Raw genomic sequence first — 21,401 nt, forward strand, 5'->3', positions numbered from 1 at the left:
TTTAGAGACTATCTGTATGAATAAATCAATATTAGAGCAGGCAGACAAGGGTGGGAATTTCTTAGATTTCAGTGTAATTGAAGAGGGAATTATATTACCTTCACCCATTTCACTCTCTTTCTCCAGATCTTCCAGTTCTCTCAGTGCTTTGCGTTCTGTTTCTGTGGGAAATATATTATGTAAGGTTTTGTCATGAAAGTAGTTTTTAAACTGAAGTTTACGTGCGAAAATATTCAAATCTTTGATAGCAGTGAAGGTATCAAAGGTCGCACATGGTGCAAATGTTAATCCTTTTGATAACACACTGAGGTCTGAATCAGAGAGGAAATGGGTGCTAAGGTTAATTACCTTAGGATTCCTTTTGGCTGTGTCAGGAGAAAGATCAAAGCTCTACTTGTAGGGGTGTTGGCGTGTAGAGTAGTTATGTCTTGATCGCCCCCCATATCCCGATTGTACAGATGAGGCTGATGACATAGATCCCTCACTATTGGATGCCACAGATGAGATAGATAAAGTTCTATTCAATCTTACATTGGAGAAAGGTCTCTTCCATCTATAGACTGTCTTTGTCTGCAAATCCTTCAGATCTCTACTGAATTTTACTAGATGATTATCTTGGATGGTTTTAACGAGTGTTTCCACCTGTTTCTCCATATCCCTATTCAGAGTCTGGAGGTCCTCAGCAGTTAACGTAGATCTAGCCTTCACATACAATTCCTCTAGTTGCTTGTCAAGGTCAATTAATGTGTTTGTGTTAAGTCCAATTAAAAGTTCCATAAATTTTATAGAGGCCTGGTTACATGTTTCTTCCCATGCGTTAGTGAATGTTTCATCACTAATAGGGAATGATGGCATAACTTTAATCCGCAGGCCTCTGGGGATTAAATTCTTACTTAAATAATTGTCCAGGAATGTTTTATTCCACCATATTCTCGTTCTCTTAAGTAAGAGTGGTTTAATGGAATCAGCTAATGTGCTAAATCCCCGATCACCTTCACTATGTATTGTGGATCGATCGTTTCCAAAAATTTGGTCAATTTTACCAAGCCAGACCTGTTCACTGGCCTTAAAGTCCATTATTCCAATGGCAAACCTGTGCAGAACACAGCAAAAAATCCAATAGTTAACAATATGGAACATTTGGGGTAATTCAGTAGTGAAAATAAATAAAACCCCATACTATGACTTATTTATCGATAAAAAGGGACTACCGAAGTATGTATATACCAAAGATAGGACAACAGAAGAGAGACTTCGAAACACGTCCCAATTAGAAAACATGTAAACTTTTATTTAGCAAAATCTAGAATTAGGAGGAGACACATATGGATCACACACAATTATATAAAAACAATAGAAAAAGAGCTTGGAGACCAGAATGGCGTTATATTCATTATTATATAAAGGTAAATCAAATGTAAATACAATGGAGGCACGAATAAAATAGATCATAGGGGAGAATGTGCACGTATATACTGGGATATCAATTAGATTCTAAAACTCATTGAATATCTTGTCCCATATATGACTGCTCAGTGTTAATACTCCAAGGCAACAGTGAGTATTACAAGAATTTTTATATCTAGAACATTTAATTGCCTTAAATTAATCCCCACAATAGTACTCTATATATAGAGTTGTCATGATTACATCACATGTGCCCATAGTGATACATGATTACAGAGGATACCTAAGCTCGTATGTATTCCCAGTCACTGTAGAAAATAATGAGGGAGTTGTGCACCATGAATATGCATAATGTGATCAAGAAGGATCACTTACTTACAGCAACTGGGAGAACCACGCCGCTTGCTCCTGCTCTGCCCTACGCGTGTTTCGGCTAGGATTGCCTTAGTCAGGGGATGGGGAATGGGAGAGGTGCAATGCATTAAAAGGAAACAGCAACCAATGAAATGTGAGGGTGTGTAAGTGAACAACCAATAGGCACGGAGTGGGCGTGGTGTGACGCATGTCCATCACCGCCTCACCGCCGCATCCACGGCAACCGCGTCATGTGATCCCCGGCAACACAGCCATGTGAGGTGACACGTGACCGTGCTTCCGAGGACCACATACAGATACGGCCAGCGAAGAAGCGGTGGCAGGCAGCGGGGACATGCGTGCCGCCCACTCCGCACCAGATGGACACCAGGGGGTAATCGATCATAACGGAGGTGGAATATTCATGTCAAAAAGAATAATCAAACTGATATCATAAAATGTGAAGCACATAATCATAGCTGGAAGAAGAGATGGAATGTAATTAAATAATTCATAAACCAAGTATTGAGCCATTGCATGGAAAACGGTATTACTATTGACACACATTCATTGAATTTCAATATTAGGAAATGTATTTTCTAGCTTAACGATGACTTGCTTACATAGATTGGGTTATCATTGTTTCCACTTACTTTGGTTAACAGGATCACCAAGAAAAGTAACTTATACTACATTTCTACTATATATTCCGCAGGACTTTACTTACATTAACATCACTGTCCCCATTTGGGCTCACAATCTAAATTCCCTATCAGTATGTCTTTGGAGTGTGGGAGGAAACCAGAGAACCCGTAGGAAAGCCACGCAAACACTTAGAAACCATTCAAACTCCTTGCAGATGTTGTCCTTGGTGGGATTTGAACCCGGGACCCCAGCGCTGCAGACATACAGTGCTAACTACTGAGCTACCGTGATCATTGCATGTATGGCTTCAACCCGCCACTCCTGCCTATGGAAAGCCACTTCAAGCTATATATATTTTATATTTAAATGGCTAACTGTATAAATATATATGTACTGTTAAGGTCCATCTGAGTGAGTTGCTTTTTATGAGCAGTGCACCATTCTGGCTCATAGTGGGATATCCCAAATAGGTGACTTTCCTCTGTTATATCCTTACTAGCTATTGAACCCATTATACGCCCGGGTGGCGAGCATTTTTATTGGTATATGGTCTCCCATGCTGATATGTGCTGCCCCCCATCCTGGTATTTGTGCTGCCACCATCCTGGTATTTGTGCTGCCCCCATCCTGTCCCCCCATCTTATCCTGGTATGCATGGCACCCCTCATCCCCATCCTGGTATGCATGGCACTCCTCATCTCCATCCTGTTATGCATTGCACTCTTCACCCCCAATCCTGGTATGCATGGCACCCCTCACCCCCAATCCTGGTATGCATGGCACCCCTCACCCCCAATCCTGGTATGCATGGCATCCTTCACCCACAATCCTGGTATGCATGGCACCCTTCACCCACAATCCTGGTATGCATGGCACCCCTCATTCCAATCCTGGCATGCATTGCGCCCCTCATCCCTCATCATGGTATGCATGGCTCCCTCATACCCAATCCTGGTATGCATGGCACCCCTCATCCCTATCCTGGTATGCATGGCCCCTCAACCGAATCCTGGTATGCATGGCACCCCTCATACCCAATCCTGGTATGCATGGTACCCCTCATCCCTATCCTGGTATGCATGGCCCCTCAACCGAATCCTGGTATGCATGGCACCCCTCATCCATATCCTGGTATGCATGGCACCTATCATCCCCAATCCTGGTATGCATGGCACCCATCATCCCCAATCCTGGTATGCATGGCACCCATCATCCCCAATCCTGGTATGCATGACACCCATGATCCCCAATCCTGGTATGCATGACACCCCTTATCCCCAATGCTGGTATGCATGGCACCCGTCATCCCCAATGCTGGTATGCATGGCACCCGTCATCCCCAATCCTGGTATGCATGGCACCCGTCATCCCCAATCCTGGTATGCATGGCACCCGTCATCCCCAATCCTGGTATGCATGGCACCCGTCATCCCCAATCCTGGTATGCATGGCACCCGTCATCCCCAATCCTGGTATTCATGGCACCCCTCATCCCCAATCCTGGTATGCATGGCACCCCATCCCTCATCCTGGTATGCATGGTACCCCTCACCCCTATCCTGGAATGCATGGCCCCTCATCCGAATCCTGGTATGATTTGCACCCCTCATCCCTATCCTGGTATGCATGGCACCCCTCATCCCCAATCCTGGTTTGAATGGCACTCCTCATCCCCAATGCTGGTATGCATGGCACCCCTCATCCCCAATGCTGGTATGCATGACACCCCTCATCCCCAGTGCTGGTATGCATGGCACCTCTCACCCCCCAATCCTGGTATGCATAGTACCCCTCATCCCCAAATCCTGGTATGCATGGTCCCTTCACCCCCAATCCTGGTATGCATGGTCTCCACATCCCCAATCCTAGTATGCATGGTCCCCTCACCCCCAATCCTTGTATGCATGGTACCCCTCACCCCTCAATCCTGGTATATGTGGCCCCCTCACCCCCCCCCAATCCTGGTATGTATGGCACCCCTCATCCCTTTCATGTTGCACACATACAAAAAAACCCCACTTCTACTACCCTTTCTTCCGTGTGCTCCAGCGCTGCTGTGTCCTGCTCTGCCGTAGGCCGGGGTGAGGAGTGCGGCGCCGAGGTACACGCGTGCCCATCCCGCATTACCCGGCGCCATTTCGCTGAAAACACACTGCAAATGTGTCTTCAGTAAAATGTTGCCAGATAGCACTATGCGCATGCGCAGACTCCGACGCCTTTACTCCTGCCCTGATCTCCGGCGAAAAGAGAGGCGCCGCGGCAATGCTCCTCCCGGTCGGGTAATTCTGTAAGTATGACGCCGGAGATTACGGTATGCGTTCAGTGTCTATGCATACATTGATCTCTGGCGCCATACACACTCCTCTTACCTGTACCGGCTCCAAGCATTCTTCTGTCTGGAGCCAGATTGCGCAGGCATGTCGCGCTTGCGCAGTCTATAAAGGCTTCAGACAGAGGGACGGTTATATTATAGATGCCCTAATAAGCCATATGGAAAGTTGTTTCCTTTGGGAGACAACTGCTTTAGGGACTGAGATTGGAAAGGGGTTGTCTTAGTGAGACAACAGGTTTAAGAAATGGGGTTGATTCAGAGAAGAAAAGACAATGCCTGTGGATATGACCAAAATACAGTTGTGCTGAAAATTTTACATACCCTGCAGAATTTTTGCTTTCTTGGCCTTGTTTCAGAGAATATGAATGATAAAAAAACTTTTTCTCCACTCATGGTTATTGGTTGGGTGAAGCCATTTATTGTCAAACTACTGTATTTTCTCTTTTTAAATCTTAATGACAACCAAAAACATCCAAATGACCCTGGTCAAAAGTTCACATACCCTGTGATTTTGGCCTGATAATATGCACAGAATTTGACACAAATGGGTTTGAATGGCTACTAAAGGTAACATCCTCACCTGTGACCTGTTTGCTTGTAATCAGTGTGTGTGCATAAAAGCTGAGTGGGTTTCTGGGATCCAGAGAGCCTCTTGCATCTTTTATCCAGCCACTGATGTTTCTGAATTGTGCATCATGGGGAAAGCAAAAGAATTGTCAACAGATCTACGGGAAAAGGTAGTTGAACTGTATAACACAGGAAAGGGATACAAAAATTATCCAAGGAATTGATGATGCCAGTCAGCAGCGTTCAAACTGTGATTAACAAATGGAAAATCAGGGACTCTGTAAAAACCAAACCACAGTCAGGTAGACCAACAAAAATTTCGTCCACAACTGCGAGGAAAATTGTTTGGGATTCCAAGAAAAACCCACAAATAACATCAGCTGAAATTCAGGACTCTCTGAAAACTAGTGGTGTGGCTGTTTCAAGATGCACATTAAGGAGGCACTTGAAGAAAAATGGGCTGCATGGTTTAGTCACCAGAAGAAAGCCATTACTGCACAAATTCAAAAAAGTATCTCTCCTACAATACGCCAAACAGCACAGAGACAAGCCTCAAAACTTATGGAACAAGGTCATTTGGAGTGGTGAGACCAAAATTGAACTTTTTGGCCACAACCATAAACGTTACATTTGGAGAGAGGTCAACAAGGCCTATGATGAAAGGAACACCATTCCTACAGTAAAGCACAGTGGTGGATCGCTGATGTTTTGGGGATGTGTGAGATACAAAGGCACAGGAAACTTTGTAAAAGTTGAAGCAAAGATGAATGCAGCACGTTATCAGCAAATACTGGAGGCAAAGTTGCACTCATCAGCCCAGAAGCTGCGCATGGGACGCACTTGGACATTCCAACATGACAACGATCCAAAACACAAGGCCAAGTCGACCTGTCAGTGGCTACAGCAGAGACATGTCAGTGGCTACAGCAGAACAAAGTGAAGGTTCTCGAGTGGCCACCTCAGTTTCCTGACCTCAATATCATTGAGCCACTCTGGGAGATCTCAAGCGCGCAGTTCATGCTAGACAGCCCTGAAATTTACAGGAATTGGAGGCTTTTTGCCAAGAAGAATAGGCAGTTTTACCATCTGAGAAAATAAAGATCCTCATCCACAACTACCACAAAAGGCTTCAAGCTGTCATTGATGTTATAGGGGGGCAATACACGGTATTAAGAACTGGGGTATGTGAACTTTTGATCAGGGTCATTTGGATGTTTTTGGTTGTCATTAAGATTTAAAAAGAGAAAACACAGTAGTTTGACAATAAATGGCTTCAACCTACCAATAACCATGAGTGGAGAAAAAGTTTTTTGGTATCATTCATATTCTGTGAAACAAGGCCAAGAAAGGAAAAATTCTCCATGGGTATGTAAACTTTTGAGCACAACTGTATATGAAAATCGTTCACCATTAGTTAATTTTTAATGGACCTAGGTTTTTGGGGTTTTTTTGGTTTTTTTTACACAACCCTATGTCGACAGAAAAATAAAAAAATTATGGTTCTTGGAAAAAGGGGAGAAAAATTCAAAAGTGCAAAAAAAAACCGGACAATCGCCATGTCATAAGACTAAATAAATTGCAGAAACTGCCCATTAAAAATCCAAATTACATGGTTGTTGTTTTAGCATACAACCTACTTTGACAATCTGTAGTGCCAAGTATCTGTTAGGCTATAGGCACACAATGTCTTTTTCAGGCGAATACGTCCGTAACCCACTTGAAAAAGCTTTAAATAAATGTTAAAAAGAATAAACATATGCACTGCAATGTAAAAACGACTTGCTGTGCATATTTTCAGACTTTTGTGCTGTTTTTTTAACCACTTCATGTTTGTTAAAACATAAAGCGGTTAAAAGAAGTGTCTTGACCATTCTTCACTCACTATTTTTCAAGCGCTATTTTTTATACACATGTTTAAAAAAAAATTGATGACTATATAGCTGCTGCAAAAAATGACCAAAAGGACACCTCAGCGAAAACATAACTCGCGTTTATCTGAAGTGTCTTCTGCTTGAATAACTCAGTGGGTTCATTGAGTTTTAAATATGTCATGTATACCATTGTACTATGCCCTTATAGTACAACCCCTGGCAAAAATTATGGAATCACCGGGCTCGGAGGATGTTCATTCAGTTGTTTAATGTTGTTGAAAAAAATTAGATCACAGACATGGCACAAAACTAAAGTCTTTAGGGCTTTAAGAAACACTAAAAGAAATCAAGATTAAAAATGTGGTACTCAGTAAGGGTAATTTTTTTCAGACCAAGCAGAGGGAAAAAAAATATGGAATCACTGAATTCTGAGGAAAAAAATTATGGAATCATGAAAAACAAACACACAAAAGAACACTCCAATACATCACTAGTATTTTGTTGCACCACCTCTGGCTTTAATAACAGCTTGCAGTCTCTGAGGCATGGACTTAATGAGTGACAAACAGTACTCTTCATCAATCTGGCTCCAACTTTCTCTCATTGCTGTTGCCAGATCAGCTTTGCAGGTTGGAGCCTTGTCATGGACCATTTTCTCCAACTTCCACCAAAGATTTTCAATTGGATTGAGATCTGGACTATTTGCAGGCCATGACATTGACCTTATGTGTCTTCTTTCAAGGAATGTTTTCACAGTTCTGCTCTATGGCAGGATGCATTATCATCTTGAAAAATGATGTCATCATCCCTAAACATCCTTTCAATTGATGGGATAAGAAAACTGTCCAAAATATCAATGTAAACTTGGGCATTTATTGAAGATCTAATGACAGCCATCTCCCCAGTGCCTTTACCTGACATGCAGCCCCATATCATCAATGACTGTGGAAATTTGCATGTTCTCTTCATGCAATCATCTTTATAAATCTCATTGTAACGGCACCAAACAAAAGTTCCAGCATCATCACCTTGCCCAATACAGATTTGCGATTCATCACTGAATATGACTTTCATTCAGTCATCCACAGTCCACGATTGCTTTTCCTTAGCCCATTGTAACCTTGTTTTTTCTGTTTAGGTCTTAATGATGGCTTTTGTTTAGCTTTTCTGTATGTAAATCCCATTTCCTTTAGGCGGTTTCTTACAGTTTGGTCACAGACATTGACTCCAGTTTCCTTCCATTCGTTCCTCATTTGTTTTGTTGTGCATTTCCTGTTTTGGAGACATATTGTTTTAAGTTTCCGGTCTTGATGCTTTGATGTCTTCTTTGGTCTACCAGTATGTTTGCCTTTAACAATCTTCCTATGTTGTTTGTATTTGGTCCAGATTTTAGACACAGCTGAATGTGAACAACCAACATCTTTTGCAACATTGCGTGAAGATTTACCTTCTTTTAAGAGTTTGATAATCCTCTCCTTTGTTTCAATTGACATCTCTCATGTTGGAGCCATGATTCATGTCAGTCCACTTTGTGCAACAGCTATCCAAGGTGTGATCACTCCTTTTTAGATGCAGACTAATGAGCAGATCTAATTTGATGCAGGTGTTAGTTTTGGAAATGAAAATTTACAGGGTGATTCTATAATTTTTTTCCTCAGAATTGAGTGATTCCATAATTTTTTCGCTCTGCTTGGTCTGAAAGTCTGAAAAAAATTACCCTTACTGAGTACCACATTTTTAATCTTGATTACTTTTAGTGTTTCTTAAAGCCCTAAAGTTGCTATTTGAAATGACTTTAGTTTTGTGCCATGTCTGTGATCTGCTTTTTTTTCAACATTAAACAACTGAATGAACATCCTCCGAGCCCGGTGATTCCATATTTTTTGCCAGGGGTTGTATATTATTCTGAACTAGACATCAAATTATGATGTTTTCAACTGTGGGACTCATCCTAAAGTTAAAGAGTAAATGTGCATTCAAGTAACAGTTCAGAATAAGATATTCTGTGTGTGTACCTCAGGAATAACACTTTTTAATTTCTGGCCATTATGCGACTTATATCCTGCATTTTCACCAGTTTCTCCCTCTGCATGCTCTATCTGTAATTTGTAATCCACTGTTTCCTGCGGTGGGAGGAGATGAGCTGCAGTGATTTTTCCCATTGACTGCACAGCACAGAGAAGGGGGTTCCTACCCTTCATTCACTTTTTAGCTCATAGAGACAAGCTGCAGCAACATGGAGAATGTTATACAGCAAAGCTGAGCTATATTGATCTGAGTCGAGCTCTGATAAGAGGTCAAACACTTGTTATAGAGCTCTGCACATTGTGTTTCAGTCTACCTACATCTGTTCCCTTTCCTGTTGCTCACTCCTCTTCACCCCTATCCTCTCCATATAGGATAATGGCCTGTGTTACATGACACATGACATGACAGTCCGTCTCCTCTGAACAAGACGGACTTGATGTTCTCTTACATAGTGGATGACAAATTCAAGAGGTGGGGGAGAGAAAGAAGTGTCTGATAAATGGTGAAGGAGGCTGATTTCTCTTTGCATTGTTTTATGCAAAGTTTATTGAAAAAAACAGTTCCATTTTAATTTACAGTATTACTACAGTTCAAAATCCCAGTTATTAGTAACCACATGGTAGCATTTGTTAATTGCTGGGGAGCACTTTCATGTGACCCCTCTGCTTCCGGGTGGGGAACTCCATTTTAAATCACTGGCACAATTGATGTGTGTTTCAATGGGACACATTTATTTTGGCATATAATGCATGTCAAGGAGTTAAAGGGGTGTTCTCCTATTTGAAAGATATCTCCTATCCAACGTATAGGAGATAACTTTGTGGTTCCTGGGGGTGCGACTGCCGTGGTCCCCACTGATTCCGATAACCGCGGCTCCGAAGAGCCACCACTGAATGGAGCGGAGGTTGATCCTGCGCTCTGCCTCTCCATTCTAATAGTAGCGCTGAAGATCAGTCAAGCGCTGTGCTCTGCAATCTTCATCAATCCCATAAAGGATGAATGCAGTGGTAGCACTCATGATTGACCTCTACTTCATTCTAAGGGACCCCGGATCTCAGGATCGGTGGGAAACACAGAATTCAGACCCCCAGCGATCAGAAAGTGGATTACTGTGGATAGGGCATAACTTTTAAACTTGATAACACCCCTTTAAGTCATTAGTAAGTCAATAGAAAAAACACAAAAGTATAAGTGATACCTTTTTATTAAAGAAGGCTAAAAAAAAAAGCCAAGGCTTGTATAAAGAAAATGCTATTTACTTTACAGTTGTTACTTTTCATAACGTATTGCTGTATGAAACCCAACGCCACTAAGAGCACTTTTAAAATACTCATTTTGTGTTCCGAACGCAAGAAGAATCCACAAAAAGACTCTTTATATAGTCCATAAATAACTTCCTGTATAATTATATTATGTATGATGGCCCCGAGAGCATAGTACATATTAACACTCTGCGGAATAAACTTGCACATTTTTTAAGAACATAAAGTTCATTCTTGCAAATGAATTTCGTAAGCTGCAGTGATGAAAATCTGTGTCCGATGAGACCTCGAGGAGGCTCAGAAAAGCGTTCCAGATGATCAGGCAAAGACGAAAGGACAACTTTCGGTATTTTTATCACTTTAACACTTTGAGTGGGATCGCACATTGGACTGCTTGGGTACAATTTTCTTCCCACCCAGGACACCCAATGCATACAGCAGAGGTGGACATTCCATGGGTGCAACCTGTGCAGTATTACAGGGCTCCAAGAGGTAAGGAGGCCCACTACCACCTTTAAAGCAGGAGGAATTATGCATTATGATGAACTAATGGACTTCATATGGCCCATATATTGTTCTTGCACAGGAACCCTGTTCTGTCTGTATCCGCACCATGGCACATGTTCTCCGAGGGAAAAATGTGAATGGCAGTCCAAAATCGGACATGCGTTTATCATCTCCACCAACCATCAGTCGGCCAGCATCCCACCACACATTAGACTGTTGGCCAATTCGTTGATATCAGTGGGTTGGACCAACATTAGTTCAATGTGTATGGGGTCCTCTACACTTTCTAAACTGTGGGGCATTACCACTTCAATATTTATACAATGCCTCTCCTGATTATGGTGCTTATGGCAGCATGTTTTATCAAACAAGATATCTGACTTACTGGAAGTAAAATTAATGGAGTAAAATGCTTTCGCAGACGTAACGTTGACAGCAGGGCCTGCTCCAGGTTTTTGTGGGCCCCGAGCGAAAGAGTCTCAGTGGGCCCCTTTAACACATACCACAATTCATGATGCACAGATACTGCAGAGAAATATAGGTATATAACATGTAACGGGTCTGGGAGGTGGAACCTCTGAGCTACTTTACGAAGGGGCAGTCCTTGTAAGGAAGCGGGTGGCTCCCAGGGAAGGCGGGCAGGTAGACACGGCAAGTGACAGGAACAGTCTCTGGGTAGAAGGGCAGGAGGTAACGGCAAGTGACGGTGATAGTCTCTTGACAGGCGGGTGGTCACGGCAAGTGACAGCAGGGTAAGAGTCTCTAGACAGGTAGGTGGTCACGGCAAGTGACGGCAAAGCCTCCAGGTAGGCTAGCAGGCGGGTAGCAGGTGAGCGCTCCCAGGTGAGCGGGTAAGAGTCTCTCGGCTGGCTGGCTGGTGGTCACGGCAAGTGACGGCAGAGCCTCCAGGTAGGCTAGCTGGCGGGTAGCAGTTGAGAGCTCCCAGGTGAGCGGGAAAGAGTCTCTCGGCTGGCTGGCAGGTGGTCTCAGGCAGGTATCAGGCAGGTATTTCCTGATCCGCAGGCGGACTGGTCCATAGACAGACTGGCGGATGCTGGTAGACAGACTGTCGGACTGCAGGGAATGCAAGCAGGTAGACAGAGCTAGAAAACAGACAGGCAACGGGACCTGAGGGCTGAAGCAGAGGTGAAAGGCTTTGCAACAACTTTGCTCTGGCACCTCCATTTTGGGGGAGGTGCCTTATATATGGGAGCTCCACCGGCAATTGGCCAGGGACTCCTTAGGACGGCGCGCGCGGCCCCTTTAAGAGAGCGGGAGCGCGCGCGCACCCTAAGCACAGTGCCCGGGAAGAAGCGAGCGCTGCCAGCAGCGCGGGAAGAGGACGCAGAGGACGGAGCAGGGAGGTGAGGGGAACGGCGTCTCTGCCTAGCAGGAGGCAGGGACGCCGACGCTACAGTACCCCCCCCCCTTTAGGCCCCCCCTTTTTTAGGACGGAGATAAATTTATCAAGGATGAGCGGGGCATGGATGTTCTCCCGGGGTTCCCACGTTCTCTCCTCAAGACCAAACCCCTTTCAATCCACTAGAAAAAAGGTCTTTCCTCCTACCCTTTTGGTGGCCAGAATGCTCTCTACCTCAAACTCGTCTTCAGCGGAAACCGGAGCAGGAGGCGTACCTGTAGACTTGGAAAAAGAGTTAAGTACCACAGGTTTGATAACTTCCAGTGGGCCGATGAACCGAGGCCCTAACTTGTAGGAAGGAATCTTGAGCCGGACATATTTGGACGAGAGCCAGACTTTATCTCCAGGACGGAATTGGGGCGGATCCAGACGTCTTTTGTCAGCCTGTTTCTTCATCCGCTCGGAGGACTGAAGAAGTGCGGATCTGGTACTTTCCCAAATGGAGGAGAATTCGCTAACCAGAGATTCCGCGGCCGGATTATCCACCGAGGCGGAGACGGGAAACGGGATCCGAGGATGTTGACCGTAGACAATAAAAAACGGGGATTTGGAGGAAGACTCGCTCTCGTGATTATTATAGGAAAATTCGGCCCACGGTAAAAGATCCACCCAGTCGGAATGGTGGGCATTAATAAAGTGCCGGAGGTAACCGGTTAAAATTTGGTTGATTCGCTCTACTTGACCATTGGACTGTGGGTGATAAGCAGAGGAGAAGTCCAAGGTGACCACCAGCAGTTTACATATGGCTCTCCAGAAGCGAGAGGTGAACTGAATTCCTCGGTCGGATACGATGTGGAGAGGGAGACCATGAAGACGGAAAATATGATGGATAAAGTCTTTAGCCAATTCAGATGCAGACGGAAGACCCGGCAGGGGAATGAAGTGAGCCATCTTAGAGAAGCGGTCAGCGACCACACAAATGACCGTACAACCAGCAGAGACAGGGAAGGCACCTAAGCACAGTGCCCGGGAAGAAGCGAGCGCTGCCAGCAGCGCGGGAAGAGGACGCCGAGGACGGAGCAGGGAGGTGAGGGGAACGGCGTCTCTGCCAAGCAGGAGGCAGGGACGCCGACGCTACATAACACAAGGCCCTGCCTGCCCCCTCATCCTTCACATATGCAAACATGCGCACACACAGTACGCAGATATGCATGCACGCACACGCATAGTACACAGGCATGCATACGCACAGTACGCCGGCATGCACACGCACAGTACGCAGGCATGCAGACACACAGTACGCAGGCATGCACACACATACACACATGCACAGATATGCACACATACAATATGCAGACACGCACATACGCAAACATATACACAGACACATACAGACATACGTACATATTTGAACACAAATTCTTAAAAACACATATAAAACAGACATATATATACACAGACAGACACAGATATTCACTTCATATTTACACACAGACACATTAGAAATATTTTTAATATGGGGATTGGGGAAGCTGACAAAAAGCCTCTCTCACCTGCCCCCGGCCTGTGTAACGTCCAGCAGCTCCTCAGGCATGTGGCTGTGCAGGGCCGCCAGCATGTCACAGACATGGCCCTGGACCATCAGGGGGGCCCACTCGGTGTTGGGGTCCTGACCGCTCCCTCAGCCTTTGCAGGACTGCCGACACTTTTTGAGTGCTGTCACTTTCCAGACATGGCCGCGTGCAGTGCGCTGTGCTGCTGTGTCTGGTAGTAATGACACTGCAGGGGCGACACACAAGTACAATTAAAGGCGCAGTGCCGACCCTGCCGTGTCATTACTAGCTTAGCAGACACAGCCGCACAGCGCGCGGCAATGTCTGGAAAGTGACACCGCTAAAACAGCGCGGCAGTCCTGTACAGATGCTGGGGGAGCGATCAGGGCCCCAATTCGTTGATATCAGTGGGTTTGACCAACATTAGTTCCATGTGTATGGGGTCCTCTACACTTTCTGAACTGTGGGGCATTACCACTTCAATATTTATACAATGCCTCTCCTGATTATGGTGCGAGTGGGTCCCCCTGATGGTCCAGGGCCCCGGCACTTGCTCAGGTGCGCCGGGTGCTGACGCCAGCCCCGGTTGACAGCGCAACAGTCAGTCAATGAGCACAGCAGTCAATCGATGAGCGCAGCAGCTCTTAACGGGTTATGCCGTCTACACAAGAACACCCTGCTAGAGCCACTCCGCCAATGCCAAACACTGGAGACAGTGGTGGAAACTCGCTGATGGACCAGGGGAAGGTGAGTACAGATTGTTGTTTTTCTTTATAGTAAACTGCGTCCAGGTGAAAAATGTAATTGGAAGGGAACAACCCCTTTATATCTTCCCTGTTCTTGCACGGAACCGCTGTCAATCATTGCTACATCGTGCTGGGATCTGACACTCTAGCTTGTGCAGGGGGGAGGGAAAGAGAAGAGGGACTCTCCTTGTGCCCTGCTGTCCTGTTGAACATTCGGGGTGGCAGGGGATAGAGATGTGGTCTCTAAAAAAGCATGGCTACTGCAAAGAAAAAAAAAACATTCTGGCTGAAATTGCATGTCTTGAAGCATTAATCTCCCCGATTACAACCTGGAAAAATTGGCATGCTTTATTTTCTTAGACACCGTAAAAGCATACATCCACTGCTAATCCCTGCAAAACTGGGGGAATTGTGATTCTGGGCAAGAACGCAAATGGACTGGAATTCTTGACAGCAACAAAGCAGGGACCTGAGGGTGCAGGTGTTATGTAATCCTGTCAGTGTGGCAGATGGGAAAAGTGCCTTTGAAGTGAAGAACTTCTAACCATTTCTAGATTCCTTTGCCATCAATGGACAATTTCTGCATAAGTCAAGCTGCGTAATTGTTAATTCTATTTTTTATTAATAAGGTGGATTGAGAGTATTAGAGAGAGTATTAGAACTAATCAGGGGCCCTGTGCTCCACATATATGTACAGCGGAGCAATTATAATGCACACCAGCCCAGCTCTCTCCCAGGAACAATATGTGAGGAATTATGAATGCGCAGTATGATAATAACAGGTAATTATATCATTACGGATCGGATGCTGTACCGATTAATGAAAAGGGAAGATTATGCATCAAGGTTATTCTATCAGTGGGGAGGAAAAGTAATACACCGAATAAAAATTTATCACAACATTTGGTGTTCAGAGCTCTTGTAATGCTGAGAGCAGCGCGTAAGCTTAAAAAAAAAAAAATGACAAGCCTTATTATCACAGTCACTTATGGGAGAATGTTCAGACTGATCTGTTTGCTGAAATCATTTACCTGTTAATAGTGAAGGTTAATAAGGTAGATTGGGAAAGAATGCAAATGAGGCTTAAAACAACTGCAGCATTTTGTTGTGATATCTGTTTTAATTAGCTTCTGTAAATTGCAGCTTGTTCGTTAACTGCAGTTGTAAAAATCCCTGCGCACACATTCTGGAGCACATCGTACCTAGTATTAAACAGCAGCAACAAGCCAATCCACCGCCATAACACTCGGATTAGGAGGAGGCAGCACCTGCGCTCTCGTTGTTGGGCGGCAGTCAATGGATTTCATTTCTCTCCACTATTACCCAGTGTTTCCCTAATGGATGTACTCGATTTTGTTGGTTTAAATATTACGTATAGATGTAGCAATGCATTGCAGTATAAATGATATACACTCCTCAACAGTGAGATTGCAACACCAAGAAGGAAAAGTCGTGGAAATATGGAAATCACAGAATGGAGTCATGTTAATAATAGGCTAACGATGAGACAATGGAAACTACATTTTCTAAACATCGAGTATGAGCTCCACGTGCAGAAATCCCAGCACTTACAGCCTTGGTACATCAATTCTACTCCCAGGATGAGGCCTCATTCACACGTTCATATTTAAACGCGTATGTGAAAAAATGGTGCCGTTGTCATCAGTGTTTTGCTACTCCCTTAGACCTCAGTCCAGAGCCTCTCACCTAGCCAAATCAGTTCTCCTATTTTGCACTGATGAGAGGCAATACCCCGAAACACAGTGTCTGCAAATTGAGATTCTCATTTGGCTTTTATCCTAAGTCATATTTCAAGGCTCGTTAAAGAGTCGATAGTGACTTGTAGGATTGCTGCTCCCAACAGGTGGCGCTATAGAGTTGACGTCCTCTTCCTATCTGAAGAGGCAATTTGCATATTAAATTTCCCAGAGGAGCATTGCACGGCCAGTAAGCCTCCTTACATTAGCATGCCAGAGCCGATATGTCACCCTCCATAAGGAGAAACGTTACCCCTTAGACCTCAGTCCAGAGCCTCTCACCTAGCGAAATCCGTTCTCATACTTTGCACTGACGAGGGCCAATAGCCCGAAACACCGCGTCTGCAAATTGAGATTCTGATTTGGCTATTATCCTAAGTCATATTACAAGGCTCGTTAAAGAGACAATAGTGACTTGTAGAATTGCTGCTTCCAACAGGTGGCACTAAAGTTCTAGTCCTCTTTCTGTCTGAAGAGGCAATTTGCATATATCATCCGTGTGTTAAGTTTTGTCATCAGTGTGTCATCAGTGTTTTTCACGAATGGATAAAGAAATAAACTAAACAATTTCTCCTATACTTTGCAATATAAAGCACATACACCACACAGTTGGTACTCTGATGTAATCCATGTGCTGTACACAGATTCGGACTAGCCCACAGGAGAATTCTCCAGTGGGCTCCTGTGCAGGAGTGGGCCACCACCCTCTTATATGAGCAGTACTTAGTACAATTCTCTTGATTCACTATGTACTGACAAAGACAGGATCTTTTTCAATTAACAATCAACCCACTTTATTGCTAAAGAAATTAGTGAATGAGGATAAAGTCATATTTGCATTTAGCTGAAAAGTGGGGCCCTGGAGTTAATGTTGCTGGTGGGCCCGTGGCACCCCAGTCCGACACTGGCTGTATGTGTTTTTCATGCACCCATAGACTTGTATTGGACCTTTTCACTTGTGCTGCAGGAAAAAACGGGCATGTCTCCATGTGTTTTGCACAGACACACGATCCGTGTTTAAACATGGACATGTGAATAGCACCATAGAGTCTAATGTGTACGTGCTGTGAAAAAAATGGATACAATATATTCATGCCAAATGGATGTCTGAGTAAGGTGTTATGGTGTGGACTGACATAATGTATGGTATCTGGACTCCTCTAATTTTTATTTCAAATTCCATGGTGCTCATACTAGATACTGAATAAATCGAGATGTTATGAAATTTTTGCTCCCATTTTTCATTACTTGCATATCATTAAAGGGTTGGCCACTACATATTTACTGATGACCTATCCTTATCCTTAGGATAGGCCATCAGCGTCTGATTGGTGGGGGAACGACACCCGGCACCCCCTGCCGATCAGCTGTTACCAATGGCGGATGTAAATTCTCAGATGCTGCCAGAGCACAGCAGCTCCATCATTTTTATTGTGGCCGCTGCCAGGTACTGCAGGATAGGGGGTTGATCTGCAATTCCCGGCAGCAGCCACTATAGAAATGATGGAGCTGCAGTGTTCTGGCAGCTTCTGACTGCCGCCGGTAACAGCTGATTGGTGAGACATGCTGGGTGTGACACCTTCACCCATCAGATATTGATGCCCTATCCATCAATAGAGTGGCCAACCTTTTTAACATGTCTATCAATCCTGTGATTTACGTATTGCCACAACTTTCCTTTTTGGTGTTGCGATTTCAATGTTGAGGAATGTATTTAGCTCTGTGTGTGTGTCCTGCCTTACTAATACTTGTCAAGCATATGGAGTGCATTTTTGGAACAGTTGTACATACATATTCAGGATACTTAAGAAATTGCTTCTTACCCGCTGTGAACCATTGCAACCACTGCCAACATTGCAATAAACAGTTCCACTTTTTAATATTAATTTGCTCTGTTAGATCGCACAGTGCTGAAGTTTTCATTTGGAATCAAATACGACAAATGCCCCTGTGCTTAGATTTTGCATTTCTATCCTTATCATTGTGCCCCCTGGCTTAGCTTTTGATTCCTTCTTAGAATATCCACCTCATGTGCCAGGGCTGGTGGTCACACATCATCAGTCAGAGCATCTGAATTTTGTTGAACACTAGTGGGGGGGGGCTGTAATTATGTAGATCAGCCAATAAAAATCAGCGGCTTCTCATCTGCACTGAAGACATTAGGTGGAACTTCTGTGTGGGATTCAAAAGAACATCAGGGGCCGCATTAGCAAGTAAGTAACAGTAAACTCTACAGAAGAGGAGCATTTTTAAAAATACATTTTCTGAACTTTTTTTTTTGTTTTCTATAATTTTAGAGTAGATTATCCCACAATGAAATCATAATCACTGTAAATTGGAAAAATCCTATCAAAGTTTTCTTGCGATGCTTGGGATATTGCTTCAGATACAGTATTTCCAGAAACTGATATCTCTTAAAGGGAATCTGACAGCAGGTTTTTGCTACTCCATTTGAGAGCAGCATGATGTAGGCAAGGAGAAGCTGAATCCAACGATGTATTGCGTAGATTACTGGGTGCAGCAGTTGTTACACAATCACAGTTTTTAAATTTAAAATGAAGCAGAGCTCAGAAAGCAAACCCCGCCCACACAAGGCTCTGTGTACATTGTCTATTGACAATGACCTGCTTATCACAGGAGGGGGAGGAGTCAGACTAGCAGTCAGACCTGGCAGTGATAATGTCTTAGTAATAAAACCTTCACTGTAAGTAAACAACAGCACACAGCTTGATAAGTGACATATCGTTGAATTCAGTGTCTCAGCCCCTACCTTATACTGTCCTCAGATTACATAGCAAAAACCTGCTGACAGATTCCCTTTAAGTGGTGGCAGAAAGCAAATTTGACTTCCACTTCCAATTGCTGTCACAAAATGGCTTATAAAGCTCTGAATCAGGGATTGGTTTTAGTTTCAGTCAGTTCGACAGCAAAAATAGAAATGTATGCTGTACCCTTCTTGCTGTCCCACATGACACTGTGTAACCGTGGTCTAAGTAATATTGTACAACAGCAAAAAATATTTAGATTATTTATAAAACATTAAACTAAAATTAATGATTTCTAATTATTCTTTTTTTCAGGACTCTGAATTTCCTCCAGACAACCGAGTAAATCCTCTTTTGGCTCAAATTAAAGGGAAGAGTAACCATCTCCTTAAGACAAGCGGATACAGTTTGAGCAACACTCTGAAAGCGCATGAACTAGCAGTGAGCTGGTAGGAACATTTGTTTCTTCAACCTACAGACAAACGTAACCCATTTTATACTGCAATAGGTTGTGTTACTGTGCAGCCAGTAACTTCCAAGTTGTACATGCACAGAGAAGAATCCACTGTACACGATGCATCAGCCACTGCTGTTGTGCTTTGTTTGGACACTAGGTGGCAGCAAAGGCACCTCCAATTCTCATAGGCGATACTTTGCAACTAACAATGACAATAACCACAAAGAAAAATTTATTTACATGGAATTTTAATATAATTATTCTGCACACCAGCAGCGAATACTGATCCTGCTGCTGGTATATGAGTGTTCCAAACAAATCCTCATGTTTTGCAAGCAACACTTGCCGAGCATGCCATATATTATGTAAGTTCACTGATCTTAAAAGGTCATCTTTTTGCAAAAACATAAATTTTAATGGTTAAAAGTATAGAACCTAAAATATTTTTTTTCCAATATACTGTACTGTGCTTTGTTATGCTGGAGAAGCTTGTACAGAACACTATAATTATCATCATTTCACAGTCCACAGTAAATGTTGCTTATGTGTGCATATCAATATTCAGGCATCCAAATTGTTGGCTGTCGATGATTTTTTTTGATTATTTGTCCACAAAAAGGAAAAAATCAGGTTGGCAACCATGGTAAGTTTCTCTGTCACGCCTGCTCCTTATCTGAAATCTGAATATTTGATTTAGGGTTCGTTCACAATAGAGTATAGAAAATCTGTCCCATTATCATCCAGAAAAGTAGGTCAAGTGGAATCCGTATGGTTTACCTTTTGTCATGCAAGTGCTATGCGAGTGTGCGATTATTTTCTCGGCTCGGATCCATATGCAATGCGTTTTTTAACATTCTCTTTTCAATACTCTAACACTTTATGTAAACTTAAAGCTAGTTGACAAAAATAATAAAGCAATTATATGTAAAGATGTAGATAGATGATAGAAAGATATTAAATGTATGATAGATAGATAGCATAGATATCCTGCTGATATATAATTTCACAACACCCCTACAAGTTTTAAAATTGCACCCTTTAGTGTCTTTCATGTGGTGTTTATTCTGAGTAAATACATTTAAAAAATTACGTGCGGTCCCCCCTATTTTTGGTAAGCAGCAAAGGTAAAGCAGACAGCTGGGGCTTATATTATCTGGCTGGATAATTCCATGAAATTCTCCAAGTATGGCGCTTCACCTTAGCTCTCCCCAATGTCCTGGTGCGTTGGCTATCGGGGTAATGGTAGTTGGGGTTGATGTCAGCCGTAAATTGTCCAAAAACAATGCTGCATCAAGCCCTGATGTTAGTGATTGAGAGGTATCTGTCAGACATCCTCATTTCTAACCAAGTAATAAAAAGTAAATCACACACACAAAAATAGTTTATTTTAATAAACACTTCCTGACTTTTTCCTTAGTTCACCAATTTATTTTAAATAAAAAAAAAAAAAAAACCATGCAGGTCCAAGTAGTCCAGGGAATCTGACGTAGTCCACAGATGAAAACATAAAAAGAGAGACATAAAAACAAGAATCTGTCCCCTGTTCACCAATTCATTAGAAAAAAAGGTCCCATGCAGATCCGAAGTAATCCAACGCCTTGTTCTGAGGCTCCATAGGTTTCAGCAGCACCCACTCCCGGCTCACGCTGCGCTCTGCGAGACCCGACGACTGTGAAAAGCAGTAACGTTACTGATGTCACAGCTCATCAGAGTCGCTGGGTCTGTCTATTTATCTATTTATTATATATATATAATATCTTTCTATCATCTATCTATCTATATCTTTATCT

The 21,401-nt window shown here is 43.4% G+C and overlaps 1 protein-coding gene across 1 annotated transcript in view; it reads left to right on the forward strand.

Moving 5' to 3' along the window:
* SPAG16 (sperm associated antigen 16) overlaps window positions 1-21,401 on the forward strand; it is a 1,363,505-nt gene that overhangs the window by 255,865 nt on the left and 1,086,239 nt on the right. Inside the window, exon 10 of the mRNA XM_073646626.1 lies at window positions 19,470-19,603. Coding sequence (XP_073502727.1) covers window positions 19,470-19,603 — 134 coding nt within the window. The remainder of the gene's footprint in view (window positions 1-19,469; window positions 19,604-21,401) is intronic.

Source organism: Phyllobates terribilis, unplaced genomic scaffold, assembly GCF_046119375.1.
Source record: "Phyllobates terribilis strain yellow unplaced genomic scaffold, ASM4611937v1 Scaffold_9__5_contigs__length_417890890, whole genome shotgun sequence".
NCBI lineage: Eukaryota > Metazoa > Chordata > Amphibia > Anura > Dendrobatidae > Phyllobates > Phyllobates terribilis.